The sequence below is a fragment of the Vigna unguiculata genome, chromosome 2 (genome assembly GCF_037176805.1).
Source record: "Vigna unguiculata cultivar grain cowpea cultivar isolate G323 ecotype 2 chromosome 2, ASM3717680v1, whole genome shotgun sequence".
Classification (NCBI taxonomy): Eukaryota; Viridiplantae; Streptophyta; class Magnoliopsida; order Fabales; family Fabaceae; genus Vigna; species Vigna unguiculata.
The window spans coordinates 25,553,778-25,570,083 of record NC_140793.1 but is presented as its reverse complement, the minus strand read 5'-3'; the positions used below and the strand labels follow the sequence as shown (position 1 = coordinate 25,570,083).

The 16,306-nt window shown below is 33.9% G+C and overlaps 1 protein-coding gene across 5 annotated transcripts; it reads right to left on the bottom strand.

Annotated features, from left to right (window-relative positions):
* Window positions 1-1,603: 1,603 nt before the first annotated feature.
* LOC114174066 (paired amphipathic helix protein Sin3-like 4) lies at window positions 1,604-14,004 on the bottom strand. Of its 5 annotated transcripts, none has more exons than XR_014993012.1 (25): window positions 13,702-14,004; window positions 13,321-13,609; window positions 12,779-12,931; window positions 12,448-12,634; window positions 12,255-12,353; window positions 11,954-12,115; window positions 11,160-11,472; window positions 10,612-10,748; window positions 8,721-8,796; window positions 8,609-8,641; window positions 8,203-8,486; window positions 7,946-8,100; window positions 7,624-7,751; window positions 7,255-7,509; window positions 5,870-6,565; window positions 5,660-5,730; window positions 4,070-4,702; window positions 3,437-3,537; window positions 3,217-3,355; window positions 2,981-3,133; window positions 2,715-2,878; window positions 2,522-2,627; window positions 2,218-2,400; window positions 1,807-2,006; window positions 1,604-1,720 (listed from the first exon to the last, which is right to left on the bottom strand). XR_014993012.1 is itself a non-coding variant. In XM_028058807.2 (25 exons), exons 2-24 carry the CDS (start codon window positions 13,395-13,397, stop codon window positions 2,242-2,244), a joined length of 4,209 nt encoding a protein of 1,402 aa, XP_027914608.2. In that variant the 5' UTR covers window positions 13,398-13,609; window positions 13,702-14,004; the 3' UTR covers window positions 1,604-2,006; window positions 2,218-2,241. The 5 variants fall into 5 exon arrangements, 4 of the variants coding, with proteins under 4 accessions (XP_027914608.2, XP_085526047.1, XP_085526048.1 ...); XM_028058807.2 differs by having other exon boundaries at window positions 1,604-2,006; window positions 4,070-4,515; window positions 4,588-4,702; XM_085669921.1 differs by having other exon boundaries at window positions 1,604-2,006.
* Window positions 14,005-16,306: the final 2,302 nt, after the last annotated feature.

Below are 16,306 nucleotides of genomic sequence, written 5' to 3'. Positions count from 1 at the left end.
ACGATTAGCTAGCTATCTATACCTGTCTAAAAAATATGCACTATTACTCATTTTGCTGACCAATGGATATTCACACTCACTTTTATTTTTGAACTTCAAATAAAATTATTTAAAAAAAACTTTTTAAAATATAAATTCAGATAAAAAGTTAATTTCAAGGTTAAAATACAGGTAAAAGATTAAGTTCCAAGATTAAAATACTCATTTAGTCTTTTAATTTTTATAAAAGATTCGATTAAATCCCCGATTTTTATTTAGGTCCTCTACTCTTACAAAATGATTCATTTTGATTTTTTGTTATATAAATGTTATATTTTCGTTAAAATTAATATATCATGATTCAATTTCATCTTTTCGTTATATAAATATTATATTTTTGTTAAAATTAATATATCAAATCATTCAACTTAAGAAATCTAAATATTCAAATTAATTTTGTTTGGTAGGTAGATTAATTTGATATATAAATTAAAAAAAATTAACATCAATTTAAAAAGACTCGATTAAATTATTTCAAAAAAAATAAAAAAACTATATTGAATCAAATAAAAATTAAAGAATAAATATATCTATATTCATCCTCTTATCACTATTTTAAATTATTAAAACGTCTTTAGTTTTAATTTAAATATATGTATCTTTTAAACGTTAAATCTTTATAATATCATATTTTCTCATCTATGATTTTTATTACTTTTATAAACTAATAATTTAATTAATATTTATATTAGTAAAGGTAGAGATACAAATGTACATCCATCATGACAAATTTTATATTTATTAAATATGAAAATGAGAATAATTTTTTATTTTGAGAATAAAGATGGAAAAGTATAATTCACAACCAACCCATGCCATCCCTATCCCCAATTTGAATTTAGATTCTGTGTTCACACAACTTGTCTGTTCAAGTGCGTATGTCAATGGTAACAGTGTTGTTATACAGTAAATGAACATTTTTCTGAAATACGTGCTTTCTTGACAAGCTAATCTATGACATTTATGGGCAACTCAACTCTTGCTTGACTCAAAATGTGCCACGTGATCTTGCATTTTACTGTTCTCATTCATCAATTAAAAAGCAATGCAAGAAGCCCGTGATTTAAGAAGAGTGGCATCTCGGTAAAGTTGCAATCAGCACCCCGTATTTGTTTCAACTGGCTTATTTTATCAGAGAACTCATCATTACACAAGTTCATCAAGCAATCCATTTAGCATCCCTCATCAACAAATTAAACAAACATATAACTAAGACATGATGTTGACTTAAAAAAATTATATAAATGTTAATTCTTTCACTGCACCATCACACACGCAGCTAACAAATGATGAAACTTCTACTGTAAAATTTATTTTCCTTTTTAACTTCTTTCAGAGTGATACCTAACTCTATATGGTATTCTTCTAGCTTTATTAGCTACTACTAAAAAGCCCAAATGTACCATTTTTTTCAAAAAGAATACTCTTTTAGCAAGTTGCCCAATTCAATTCATCATTCCACCGACCTCCCTATGATAAGTAGCTTTCAAGACAAGCAAAAATAGCCTCAGTATGCTACATTCTCCTCATTTTACTGTCCATGCTAAAATCATACCAAAAGAGAAACAAAAAGAAAAAGGATGTTGTGGGCAGACTCTCAGTCTACGCCTTGTATTTGAAACGGCAGGCCAATTGCAGCCACCCAATGTTCCATGATCAATAACCTCAATATTTGTAGCAGCTAAAGTGAAAGGGGAAAATAAAAAACTAAATAACAAAAATATTGATGAATGAAATAAAAAGTCCTCTAGTTACATCACAAATTACCTTTATATACATTATTGTGAGCCATCAGATTACAGTATACAACAATCTCCCCTCAATGCCGCGCCCCCATTCTGTAAGATTTATTAGGTTGCTCAGAAAAAATTTGCAAAAATAATTTCTGATAAGCATCCCTAGATCAACTTCTTGTATAGGGTGCTGTTTTCATGCGCCTCTCTGCCAATGACATTTGGCAAGTGTTACTGAAAAGGACAACCGAACAACAATTATCAGTCAAACTTTTTGTTTATTACTAATTCCCACCATCTAGAAAACAACAAATGACAGATGAACTTTTAGCTGCATTATATTATATTTGATATAGCAGTAAGGAATATTGATCATAACAATTGATATTGGATGAAAGTATGAGTTCTGCATCTGTTTGATAGCAATATATAGAATTCTGCATACCATGTCCACCTCAAAATGGACAATTCATGTAATGGAAAACATGTTGCGGAATCGTTGCAGTCTTCTAGAACGAATGTTTGAAGACTGTGCCTGTTCATGGGTGCCTGAACTCCTCGGATGCAAGACTCTTCGTTTCCTTCTCACCCGATACAAAAAGTCTTCAGTATCTAAAACGTAAGAGACCTGACAAACAGGTACCGAGGACAAGATGTAAGGCTGGAAATTCAGAAACATAATCCAATAGACATCATACTCTAGCTTAAAGTGGGGAAAACCAACTATGAAATCTTATTATATCAAATACCTTAGATGAACTGCAAGCAATCTTGCACTCCAGACCATTGATAATCTGTAGTCCTTCCATAGCCTGACTTGAAAATTCATCACTACCAGCATATCTACGTTTATTCCTGACAATATGAATAAAATAAAATAAATTTACAAAAATAAACATCAGAATGCAGTTACACTTATAATTCTACTGACTAATCACATACCTCTTCAAGAAAATCCCTGACTTCTCTTTTTTGTCAGGGACGACAGACAGGAAGTCATTGTGTAGATAGGTTGAAAAATTAGGGTCCATCGAAACAGCAGTCACTTCAGGTTTATCATGTCCAGAGTCCATCAGTTGAATAGACAGTTTCGTTGCTCCAGGTGACTGCAACGGAATAAACTAAGTTATCGCTCCAGAACTTGTAACACTGTTTAAAACTTCATTCAGGAGCAGACGTAGGTAGACAAGAAGGCAAAATAAAATTACATATTCAACACGATATATGTTCTCATCATGGAGAAGAACACGGGCATTTTCATGATAAACTATGTCGACAAATTTTTCAGGTTTTCTTGATTTCTCATATGCATGTAGTTGTAGAAGCTTATTATCCATCTCATCAGCAGCAACAGCTTGAAGCTGAAATCAAATCAGAGATCTTTTAATGGTAGGAAAGATAATAAGTTGTGCACTCAATCAAAAGTGGAATTTATGTATGTGACCTGTTTAACGAGTTTATATATCAGCTTGTCTAATGTGAATAAGACATATGACTGAATTCCAATTATAGCTCGACAATCATCCTCAAATTTTGTATTATCAGACGAACCGTCGAGCAAACTATAAAGGGCATTCATGAATCTACAGTATAAAGGAGACGCATCAGTCTTGCATATATAGATATTTATAATTACATTTATGTTCAAAATTGTAATTTATCACCTGTCATATTGATCCGTGGAGCTTGTATCACTCGAAGCCTTCCATTTCCTATCAGCAGATGATGAGTTAATCTTTGCTGATTGTATCCTCTCATACAATGTCTGTCATATTAATAAGACAAAATATTATAAAATGAATATACAATAGATATGCAGATATGTTCGCATTAATAAGAGGAAATACTTATAAACTAAAAGACATCTATTTTGTCCAAAACCATACACATACGCACTGATACCCAAGTGTAGCCAAGATTGACGCGCATCCATACATGCATAAAATGTTACTGTCACTGCCTCAAATTTCAATCAGTACAAACACCACCTTTTCAAAGACAGTCATCTGGCCACACTTAAACACTTTGGAATGAATCTACTGGTAACAGATACCCAATCACTTAGAAGTAAGAATTAAACAATAAAAACAGAGAAGCAAAGACAAGGTGAGAAGAGTAGCTTAGACAACACTACATTTCAGAAAAACTATTCCTAATTTCTTGTGAATAATAGAATAACACAGATTAATAATGCTAAATGAAAATTAACTTTGGTGTTTGTACAACTGAAACTGCACAAATCGTCAGTGTATGTTATGAAAATGAGAGGGTGTATTTGTAAATAGATATTCTTGTACCTGATGAAGTCTAAAAAGAACATAAAAGGAATCGTTTCCATAGAAAACTCGTGAATTCCTGTCCTTCTCATGTAACATTGGAAGAACATGCTTTGCCAGTGGCTTCACAGTTAGGAGAAAGCGTTCAGAGTATGGCAATGACATTCCATCTCCTTCAACGTCATGGGCATCGGCTATTCCTTCAGCTTCACCTTCACTCTCAGCCTTGTTATCATGTTCTCCATCCTCATGCTCTTCTCGAGAACACTCCTCACCATCAGCAGACTCGCTGCCAGAAACATCAACATTTTCAGATGCATTTTCACTGTCCTCTGATGACCTGTGAGGACTTTCTTCACCTTCATCATCAGCATCAACATCGTTTTCTCCTCTGGTTTCACCACAAACATCGTCCCCATGTCTATCTTGATATGGCCGACTCATACCACCATCCTTTCCTTTATGCACTGCATCCAAACCATTACCTCCATAAACTGCAAAGTTATCTTCTTCAAAGTCTCCATTAGGAGATAACTCACCCTCTTCTCTTTCACTTTTGAAGGGTCGAACTGATTCCTCTTGGTATCGGTGGACTTTGGTGCCTCCGGTGATGGCCCCATTTGTGGATGTACCCGGTCTTGCAGAATCACCACCCTAAGCCATGATAAAGAAACACAAAATCACCAAATTAATCGGTATGATGCCTAATATATAAAATTTAAACATTATGAGCAATGATGTCACAGAATTACATGTTTTAAAAGGAGAACTAAATTAATAATTAGTCAAAAGTTTTTGGTTTCATTATAATGTAGAAAATTATTGGAAGAACAACGGTAGTCATGAACTTGCAAAGGAAAGAGTGTTTTTTACACTCTGTTCTGAAAAGCTAACAACTTATGGCTTACCACTCAGATCTTCGTATTTACAATCTGAGGATCAATTCACAGTAGAAAGATCATTCATCAACAATATATATTGCAAGATGAATAGATAATGAACGTATTTCTACCACAATCAACTTGATCAAATTAAAGGAAAGAAAATACCATCTACTAAAAATCTGGTTCGCAATATAATGCTTCAAGATTTCTAAGGATTGGTGTTGCTGCTAATGACAGTGAGTAATGCCAGTCATATACCTTTTCAAGTTCACAATATAATTTTTCTTATATCAATGCTGTCATTTTAACTAAATCTGAAGACATGCTTACTGAGACCAATTATTTGATACCAGAAAACAAGTGTCACGTCATTGGAGTAGTAAAGGTGTTTCACTTGCATTAGAAAGTATTTTAACTATTCTTTTCAGAAGGTGGCATGGCATCAATTGGTTTACCAACAGGTGCAAAAACATTCCTTCATATTAACAGCAAAACAAAAAGAGGATAACCAGTTGGCCAAGGATACAGATCCTAAACAGCCTCTTTGCAAATGAAAGGAGAAGACTACAAACAGTGACCCTCTCTCATACATTCACAAAGGAAGAGGCCTCTAGCACCAGTGTATATTAGTTTATTGATAAAATCTCAAAATTTATCCTAATGATGAATGTAGAACAAGCAAAATTTAAATTGAGACTGACATAAGCTGTACAGAGTTAATCCGTACCTCTGAAGGTGGAACATCAGGTCCTCCTTCAGCAGATGCATTAACAGGTCTAGCTGGGGTGGCAGTGAGTCCTTGTATAAAAAATTGCATCTCAGTTCCGCACATTCTCAAAACGTAACAGTTGAAGATTATGAGAAATTATTGACAGATTACATTCAATTAACGGAAGGGTAAGTACCAAGAAGTAGCATCATTGTTTAAGTTGCTAACCTGACAAATTATCTATGTTTGTCCTTCCATTGCTTTGCTCCGTTCCAGATGCGGGAGAGACATTTGCATTCACTAACCTTTCACTAGACTGGTCTTGCTTATTATTAAATCCTGATAGTTCATTAGGTGGGAAAGCAATATTATTCATTTTACCATGTTGTGTATTATTTCCCAAAGTTTCAGTTTTACGTAATACACGGTCATCAAGATACCTATCCTCTCTAACCCCACTATCACCATTTGATTGCCATGCTTTACTAGAAGTTGACTGATCTACTGGCATACAACCATCCCCATTTCTGGAAACATTTATATGCTTTTGATTCATGACGGTAGCACCCACAACAGGGCTACCATCACTTTCAACAACACTTGCCGTACCATTCTTGACACTATTATTCTTAGTCTTGACAACATCTTCTGTATCCTCTGCACCCTGGGGCCGTGAAGGAACACAAAGCATTGGTTCTAAAAATGTTGTCCAAACCTTCATAACTTTATCCACATGTTCGGTTGTGCAAATTTCTCCACAGGAATATTTTATGAGCTGATACAAATCTTCATGAATATCTTGATCAGAATACTTAAATTCCATGTTTGGTAGAATTGGCCGTCTGTTGCCAGCAGCAATAGCAAGAAGAACATCATCTTCTTTGCGTTTCTTTTCACTAATTTCTTTGATTTCTGCGAGCAAGGCTGTAAAAAGTTTGATAAAAGAAAGGTGTCAAAAAAATAGAAAGGTGTCAAGAACATGGAAAGAATTGCTGTAACCACCAACATATATTGAAAATTTCACTAAATACAGGTAATTGCATACCATTGATTTTGTTTTGCACGGTGTGTAAATATCAGACAATTAACGTTTTGTTTTGATCAATTGAAATTAAGTAAAAAAATCAATCAAATTACGATATGGGAACTACTAGGAAGGTGCCAGAAAATGTAATAAATGGCTGGAGATGGCACCAGAGAATAGTAGGCTGTGCTTCACAGGCACAAGAGGACTCAATGTTATAGAATACGGTTCAATTTAAAACCCCAAATAAGGGAGCAAAGCAAACTCAAAAAATTGCCCCCAAAATAGACCATAAATGACGCAGTATTGTATGGCTAAACAAGGGCTTTCAACCATTAACCAAAGTTAGGCATTTAATGCAACAGATAGTGCAAACAATAGGTTTAGGTATATCCACGGATTAACAAAGTGGCCCAAAGCTGCAAGGCCCACATTGCAACAGCAGCACTACAGTGTTAGATTGACAACTCAGGTTTAGGTATATCCACGGATTATCTCACATAATTCAAAATTTGCAAATATAAAAGAATATTCAAATATTAAAAGCTTCGAGAATTCAACATAATTGAAATGAAACATTATTTATTACCTTTGGTGCTAAGGCTTTTTGTATCCTGCTGCTTAAAGTAGAAGCTACGATGATCAAGAGATTTGTGATAGTTCTTAGAATATATTTCAGCCCAAACTTTACTAAAATCAGCACGGCACCTTGCCCACTCTTCCTGTTTCTGCTTCAAGCGTGTTAATATCACTGGCAAAGCTAGAGGTGCATTCTTCCTTAAAACCTCCATCACATCAAGCCCATGATCACCATATAATCGTTCAATACACCTAAGATTTATAGCTAAAACAACAAACAAACAAAATTCACGTCAAAATATGAAAAAGTTCAAGAAATTACTTCGCACTGTATATCTGCTGTAACCAATTCCCCAGATTAATTGAAAAGACCATATACCTGTTAAGTGCTCTTCAATACGAATTAGGCTGTCTCCTTTAATGGTATTATTATTGATCTTGTCTAACAGCTCTTCTACTCGCTTGGTTGTCACATTCACAGACTCTAACAACATGTCAAGTTCAAACCTGCGAAGCAGTTAACATAATATCAGCAAGTGCAAGTGATAGACAACTTACAGAAATCATGTTTTAATCAACCCAATGATGGCAAAAACAAAAACTACAATAATATGGCAACTGTGAAAGTGATCACCCCAAGAAGATTAATCAAGAAAGCAGGTATTTTAAAATGTACATAAACATCACTGGAAATTTCTTACCTGTCATCTTCGCATCTAAACAAGCTCTCTTCATACTGATTTTTGCGCATATGTTTGAAGGAGTAATCCTCACTTCCTGAAGTGACAGATACCCAGTGATCATTCAACACTTCAGTACCAAGTTCTGTTTTCTGGCTAGCTATAGGTATTGGGTACTGCATAAGCACAGACAATAGACATGAAAAACAATCAGCAAGAGGATCACACAGATTCCATTGGAAAAAGACAAAATACAAAGAGACAAATAAAATAACTACATTTTTTGGTAGGAGCCGATAACTAGGAGTACACTGGTCGCAGTTAGAAAGGTCCAGCTCATTTATAGGTTTTGATAAATACTTATCCTTGCTGGGATATAGAGACATCTTAGAGCCTAAAACATCTTTGTTGGCAATCACAGTAGATTTATCCCTTTCTCGGAACTCACGGTCCCTTTCTTTCATCCCATCATCCCTATAACGGTCTCTATCTCGATCCCTTTCTCTTTCCCTGTCTTCACCCTTCATTTGTTTCAGTCCATGTCCATCATTCCATAAGGACTCTAACAAACACGAGAAAATTTTGGGATCAGATGATAAAACTGCACAAGTTCATGTGAACCCAGATCATTTCACATAAAACTAAAAAAGGGAGCGTATATAAGAAAACTGAAAAACATCTTACTTTTATTCATAACACCAGCAAGAAATCCACCATCTGTATCATAGGATCTGATTAGACATAAATTTAAAAATTTAACTTCACGGAAAGTAATAAATTCTTAGCTTGAATATACCATTTTTTTCAGATTGTAACAAAAATTCATTAAACCCCTCCATAAGATCTGGATACTTTCCCAGTAAATCGCCCACCTGGAAGAATAAATAACCAAGAGTCAATCATATAGCATTGCAGAAGGACTACATATCAAGGTGTATAGTATGAAATACAGTAAAAGCAGGTTGAGCTGGTTCTCATATTGATCGAGAGAAAAATCCATTTATCTTCATGTTTTAACATCATATTCTACATGTAAGTTTTCAGGAGAGAGGAATGAAGTTCCAGAAAGATATTAATGAACTAGTCTATTATAGTTTCTCATAAACAAATTCAGTTAACACAGTGTAGCAAATTATTGAAGTGGAAGCTGCAGCATTGACAATATATCTACTTTAATGCCCAAAATTCATTTTAATGCATTTCTAGATTGAGCACAAAAAGGGGATTTAGAAGGAACAGTCAGTCAGATATGTCAAGAATAGATGGCCGAAGCCTGAAACTACATACAAAGCAACTAATCACTTTATAAATAACATAAACCATAATTTATTTAACAGCAATTGCATCTGATGTAAACATTGTGATTGGAAGTTAACTGTTAACAGTTCGTATTCTCTAGCAATTAGCTGTGTGGCCCAGTCATTTTATAGACTCAATAAATTTGGTTTGGCCAAAACATATGTCGGCCCAACCATTCAAATCTGGTTGGTCATTCCGTATCTCGCAAGAAAAATTAACAACTGCACTGTGGGTCAGATGATTTGAATGTTTGACTGACAGTCCAAGGTTTACATTACTGTTACAATTACAAGACAGGAACTGTAGTCTTTGGCCCAAAATTTGTGTCCCCCAATTACAATCTCAATCGCAAATCCAGAAATCCCCAATTTTGTGGTCTTTTGACAAAGGTGTATTCCAGCTGCTCCTCCTGGAGCTACTTCACTTCACTCTCCAAATCAGAAAGCAATCTTGCAAAATGGTACCAAACATCTCTCTCAGATATAATTATTAAGATAAACTAATGCAAATTGAATGGAATATCTTCAAAGGATTGAAATCTGGGTTAATGTCAGATATATATTAATCTCGACCTCCAATGTGCCTCCTGTATAGCGCACAAGGTGATTTGGGAAAAAGCATATCAAGATTCAGGCCTAATCTGGTTGAAGGAAGTTTCCTGGTTTTCTTTTATATTCTGATGACATTTGGAAAGACAACCTTTATGGGGATGATTGGGAGCATACAGACATGGTGCAACTAAAAGGGGATAAACTCTCTTGTTCCTGATATCTTATCCATATGAATGGTGCATGCAAAGTGAAACCCACTAGAGTTAACCTGGGTGTAGAATGGGTCATAGATTCTAACTTTAGTACAACCATTGTAAACCAAAAGATGGTGCCTGTGTAATGAGCATGGCACTGAGCAACCAAAGCATACTACTTTGATAAACCCACACTGGATTTTTCACTGTTGATGTAAATTTCTTCAAAGCCATTGAAATCCATTCCTTCAATAGCTACTCCAACATTCTGCTCAAAATGGTCTTCCTTCAATATATTTCCTTAATAGTATTAACATTTATTGGAAATTGATTATTTCTTCCATTTTTTTTATTCCATTCTCAGTCCCCGTACTTCATTATCCATGTAGTTTTGTCCCCCTGACCCAGGCCAATTTTTTCTTGACATAACTTTATTCTCCAAATTGATAGTTCACAACACACCACTCCTTTCATGCAAATAAACTCTGTAGTTTCCAATACACCACATTTTATAAGGAATTAAGGTCAATCAACGTTCATTGCCAGCCAAATCAACATCGATTGATAAATTTAAGTCACCCATCTTGACAGAACTTAACATTAAAATTGAGTATCTAATAAAAGTAAATATGCAAACCCATACCAATGACTGCAACTCTTGTCGGGTAATTATTTCCCTGCTGTAAATATGTAAGCACTTCAAAAATTCCTGATAGTCATCAGGATTCCGTAATTTTTCTTTGACTTTTTCGCAGAAAGCAAACTCTTGACTGTACATACCTGAAATCACAAAATTTAAGATACGTAACAAGCCACAAAAGGAAGGGATGAGTTTAAAATTATTTGGAATAAATTAGGTCCTTCATTTTACACAAAATAAGGAAAATACTTACATACCCTAGACAATAAATATAAAAATTCAAAGCACTGTTTTACTATGGATGATTCCATCACCAAAAGAAATCATAAATCATTTGCATTTAATATTTTAGCATTGTATGAGGCAGAAAAGTGATGACAATTTTTAGCATTCATTGATTAATTTTAAGTTCACATGTTTTTTGGATTTTCTTTTTGTTCATTTATTTCTTACCCGATTAGACAGCAAAACAGGTTCCATAATTAGTGATTAATTAATTAGGAAAAAGGTAAAAAACACAACAGTAAGTTCATAAGTAATGCCATACTCACTTTTCAGAGAATTTTTATCATCACAAGTGGATGACATAGGACGCGTACCAAAATTTTCATCTGCATCAAGCAATGGTTCAGCTCCAGAGTCCTCAACCTTACGATTCCGTTTGTGAGGAAATCGCTCCCTATCATGCTCATAATCTCTATCATCCTTTTCACGTTCTCTCTTATCTCTATCTTCTCTGCGTTCCTTTTCCTTCTCCGCACGTCTCCTCTCCTTTTCTATCCTTAACAAACCTCTGTCCTGGTCTGGATCAGGACGATCAACACTGGGGTCACGATCCCCATGTGAAGCCATGGTCCTTTCTCGCTGGCATGGAGATGAGTAAAATGTTAACTATAAAGCCACAATAAAACTCATAGGGACAAAGCAACATAGGTCATCAAAGACAAACGGTGGGCTCTCAAATAGACAAAGACTGACTACTAGGCATAACATTTTCAGTGAAAAACAAATGATTTAGATGTTCAATTTACAAGACCTATCAGCTGACAAGACTCCCAAACATCAAGTGTTAATTTTTTTTTTTTTCATCATAACTCTTTTACCAAATTTAACATCCTAGTTAGCAAAATAGGTGGCTGGCATTTTAGGTTCATTTTCAGATATCAGTGATACGGAGAGGGTGTGCCTCACTGGAACCATAAATGCGCCTGAGGCAAGAATCTCACTGAAGGGGCAGCACTTCAATGTACAAGGGGTGCTGACCTCTTACTGGCACCTCACCTTATCTCCTTAGGTTTAGTTATAACTTCAACAACAAAGAGGGGCATAAGAATTGGAGTCAAACCTTTTCAACATGCATTGGCCGTACTGTTGGCATTGAGCTCCTATCACGAAGAATAGAATTTCGAGCAGAAGCATAATGAGTAGAGGCAGCTGCAGAAGCGTCTGGAAGGAAATGTGTAAACTCATCAAGAAGATCAGGGTGGTCCTGGAAAATAGCAGCAACCTGAAGAAATCCAAATGATTAAAATGAGAATCAAAAGAAATATTAGCATTACAAGAGGAAAAAAAAGAAAAGAAAAAGGATAACATCATATTTACAGGACAATAGCATGACAACACATAACATAGGCAGACACACATACCTCCTGGTAGACCTCGGTAATAGACTTGTTTTCCTTTCTGTACATATTCAATATGTCAAGAAATGATTTGTACACATGATCGTCGCCTTGAAAACGAGTCTGCATGATAAGAATTCATCAGGCTCAAAAGAAAAAAAAAATACATTGGTTGAAAACAAATCAGTAAAGGAAAAATTAATAACAACGCACTTACCTTTATTTTGTTCACAAAATTTATAGCTTCTTCAAATTCAACAGGTTTCTTTGGAGCAGGTTGTTCATCTTCTGACGGAAGTGTGATTTCATACCCCTTAGGCAAGAAGGTGTTAAATCCCAATATAAGATCTCTATGGCCTTTAAACAGCTCCTTCACTCTTCCAATGACACCAGCGGTATCAATTCTACAATGCACCCAAGGGAAACACAGCTCAAGTTCCACTAACAAAACCAAGATCCTCCTCTTTCCCAATATGATACAAAAATAATGAACAAATAATTGAGAAAAAGGCGAGGTGGACAAAGAATATGTTACAACATGATCAAACCTTTGAGCCTTGAAATCTTTCATAACCTCCAAAAAGTCGTCATACTTGTCCCTCTTATCTTGAAATATATCCTTTACTGCTTTAAGATATGCTAGGGCATCATTAGTTGTCAATTTCTGAGCACCTCCATTTGCCATCTGCGGTTGCCCAGACCTTCATTCAAAAAAATTCATAAAATCTTTAGAACAATGACTAAAGCCACAAATAAAACCTAAAAATCAACTAATGATGAGAGCGATTCAAACATTATCGCAGACAAGAAACATCCGATCTCATTTCACAACGTCAAACAATTCAACGAAAACAAAACTACAAGCTTCACTAAAGCCTAAACCTGCAAAAGCAGATAATAAAGTAGAACAACTACTGAAACTCCTTCGATTTCACGTAAGAACACGAAAACACAAAACTTCACCGCACCGAAAAATGAAAAGCCTCACCACTCGATTGAAGAGATAAATGCTTCATCAAGCACGAAAAATAGCAAAATCAAAGCTCGAGCACAGTCTAAGAAAATTCAAGATGACAAAATAAAAACTTACGCTTCTCCTCGGGCAGACACCACAGGCCGTTTGAGTTGAGAACAACTCGTGAAAACTTCATCTCTAGACCTCTTCATCTTCAACAACAAAGCATAGAAACAGCACACTCTCCCTCTTCAACTTCAAATCATATTTCCAAACTCCAAAAGAATTCAAAATTCTAGTTCCTCAGGCTTCTCATTCAAACAAGAGTAATTAGTACACTTCAGATCTAACCACGAGGAATCAACGCGAAGCAAGAATCCTAACCGCTAACTCCACGAAGAGATCACCTCAGAGGAGCCAAATCCTGAAATAAAAAGAGAATCGCAAGCAAAATTCGCATTACTTCAATGTAAAGCAACGTGCGGATGAATTAGAGCGAAGGAAACTGAAATTTACAGAGTGATCGCCAAGTCTCCGAACTGCCAAGTCCTGAGAAAAAAAGGATAGAAAATCGAAAGAGAAAAAAAAAAGATAAATAGCGAAAATGCTTTGAGTAACAAAGCTTTTTGCTGGTGCCTTTGTGATTCCTCAGAAAGCGTCAACGTTGAAGTACTGAAGAAAACACCGTGGGTTTTTAAGGACAAGTTTCTCTTTTTTTCTCTCTCAGTTTGAATTTCAAAGAGGATTATTTTTTCTCTCTGATTTTCTGGGCAAACAAAGCGAGAGAAAGAAGAGACAACGCGAAAATAAAAGAAAGAACCAAAGAGAGTTAACGATGTGATATAAGAACAAGAGAAAATAAGGGTGGCGTGGCGGTAGTAAAATTTGACCTTCATTTCCCGGTCACCGCAGTGTTTACCGCTTATAAGCGGTTAATCCTTTTCCCTAAACACGTTTTCTCAAATTAAATCAGGGCAATTCAAGATTCTATTGCTAGATTTCCTTCGTATGTAACTATTTAAAAGGAAATTATGAAAATCATGCAATCGCCTATCGGAAATTTTGGTAACAATGTTGGTAAAGTTTTTTTATTTTATTTTTATAATAATATATCTTTTTTTCTGTTTGGTATGAGTTTGGGAGTAGTAGTTGTTGGTGAATAGAATGTATTACAAGACTCATTCTAAGTGATTGATGATGATGAAATTAGGTCTAACAGATAGTGAGAGAATGAGTAAAACTCTTAATAGTATGTGTTTTTTTTTTCGCATTTTATTAAACAAGACTTCGTAATTGACCTTATCCTTATTGTAATAAACTATTGATTTTGTGTGGCTTCAATATTTTTATTTACTATAAATGAAGATTATTACAGTTGAATAGTGCAGAATATATGGCCTCTAGGTATAACTTATATTTGTAACTTTTAAGGTCAATTTGTTGATATTTTGCTTATTGGGCTCTTCTAGGTTAGGGAAGTGCTCAAATTTGCAAAGTTCAAACCCAATTAACACCTATGTCAAGGCCCACTTAGTTATAAAGAAAAGTGTGTGTGTGTGTGTGTTATTAAATAGTTCAGTGAGATTTTACTATTATTTTCTTGAAGCCATAACCATAACCGAACATATCTTAGGGTTTTGGTAACTTGTGAATAGTCACTTGGTGTTTTTGTTTCACAGAAGGACAGGGTATATCAAGGAACAATGTTCATTTATGCTTGTTTTTATTAATGATGGTGAAGCAACACGACCGTTCAACACATTAAAACATGCATGATTTATTATGCAATAATTTTAATGGCCAATAATTAATGCTAATAATTAATACTACTATTAATAACTAATAATGATTTAATGTGTATGCATTCATTATTTTTGAAATTAGGAAACACATTTAGTTTTTATTGCTATATTCATCGAATTTTTTACATCTTACGATCTTTTGCTTGTGGACCTAATCACATTAAAATTTACTAAAATAAGTATATCTAAAGTATGTTTGGTAATGTTAATAAAATTAACTATTAGTTTATAAATTAGTTTCACCAATAAAAAAAATATCTGATAAATTTTCTTAAATCAACTTTCGCTTACTTTTAATTTGTATGTTGTAACTTATTTAATTTATTATTATTATCAATATTAATTCTTATATTTTTCACATAGTTATTTATTATCTTTACATTTTTTTTATTTACTATTATGTATTTAACTGTAGGCTTAATAGGGTATTTTTTTAATATGAAATTTATTCAATGTGATTCTTTAGTTTATTTTTCTTAATTTAATCTCTAATTTATTTAAAAGGATTTAAATTAATAAAAAAATTACATCTTGATAACTCTATTTTTTGATGTTTTTTCTCTCCTTTAACCTTTCGTTACTATTTCTTTTTCCTCTCTTTTTCATCATCTTTCAACTAGTGTCACATACACCCGATTCTTTCGGACCACATTATACATAATTTCTAACTTATTCTTCCCCAACATATAGTAACAAACCCTCAACAATCCATTGGATTTTTTCTTCCTCTTTCAATATTACGAGTGAGGATTACTTGTTACGAATGACAACATGTTAGATCAAGTATTAGTAGTGTCTATCCATTATTCGTCATGTCTAAAACATTTATCATATTACCTGTCCCATTACCTGTTAAATATTTGTGCCTGCAAATTTTTTATACTCGTAGATACCCATGAATACCTGCTAATGTTTATATATATATATTATTTTAAATCAAATAACTTTAAAAAAACTTTTAAATATAAAATTAAATCAATAATAATAATTTTAGAGTACAATTCAAATCAAATTACTCACTATAATATCAATACAGTGCAAATTTGAATGAGTTGCATCAAAATAATTATAAATAATTATTATTATTTTTTTAAATAACTATTATTTTATAGGTCTAAATTAAAATTTTAAATATATGCATGTAGAAAAACTTTCAAATTCATAAATTGAAAAGTACATAAAAACAAAACCACACAAAAGAAATACATCTCTAATCCTATTACAAATTCAACAAATACAATAAAAACAACAAATACACAAATAGAAATAAAAACATAAAGTAAATTCTTGAAGAAGAGTCTCTTGTGATGATTTATTAT

Excerpts from the sequence above, each read along its gene's own strand:
- LOC114174066 (XM_085669921.1), bottom strand. The coding sequence starts at position 13,397 with ATGAAGAGGTCTAGAGATGAAGTTTTCACGAGTTGTTCTCAACTCAAA. Across the intron at positions 12,635-12,778 it reads AAAGATTTCAAGGCTCAAAG|AATTGATACCGCTGGTGTCA; the intron begins GTTTGATCATGT and ends GGTGCATTGTAG. Across the intron at positions 4,703-5,659 it reads CTGATGTTCCACCTTCAGAG|GGTGGTGATTCTGCAAGACC; the intron begins GTACGGATTAAC and ends ATCATGGCTTAG.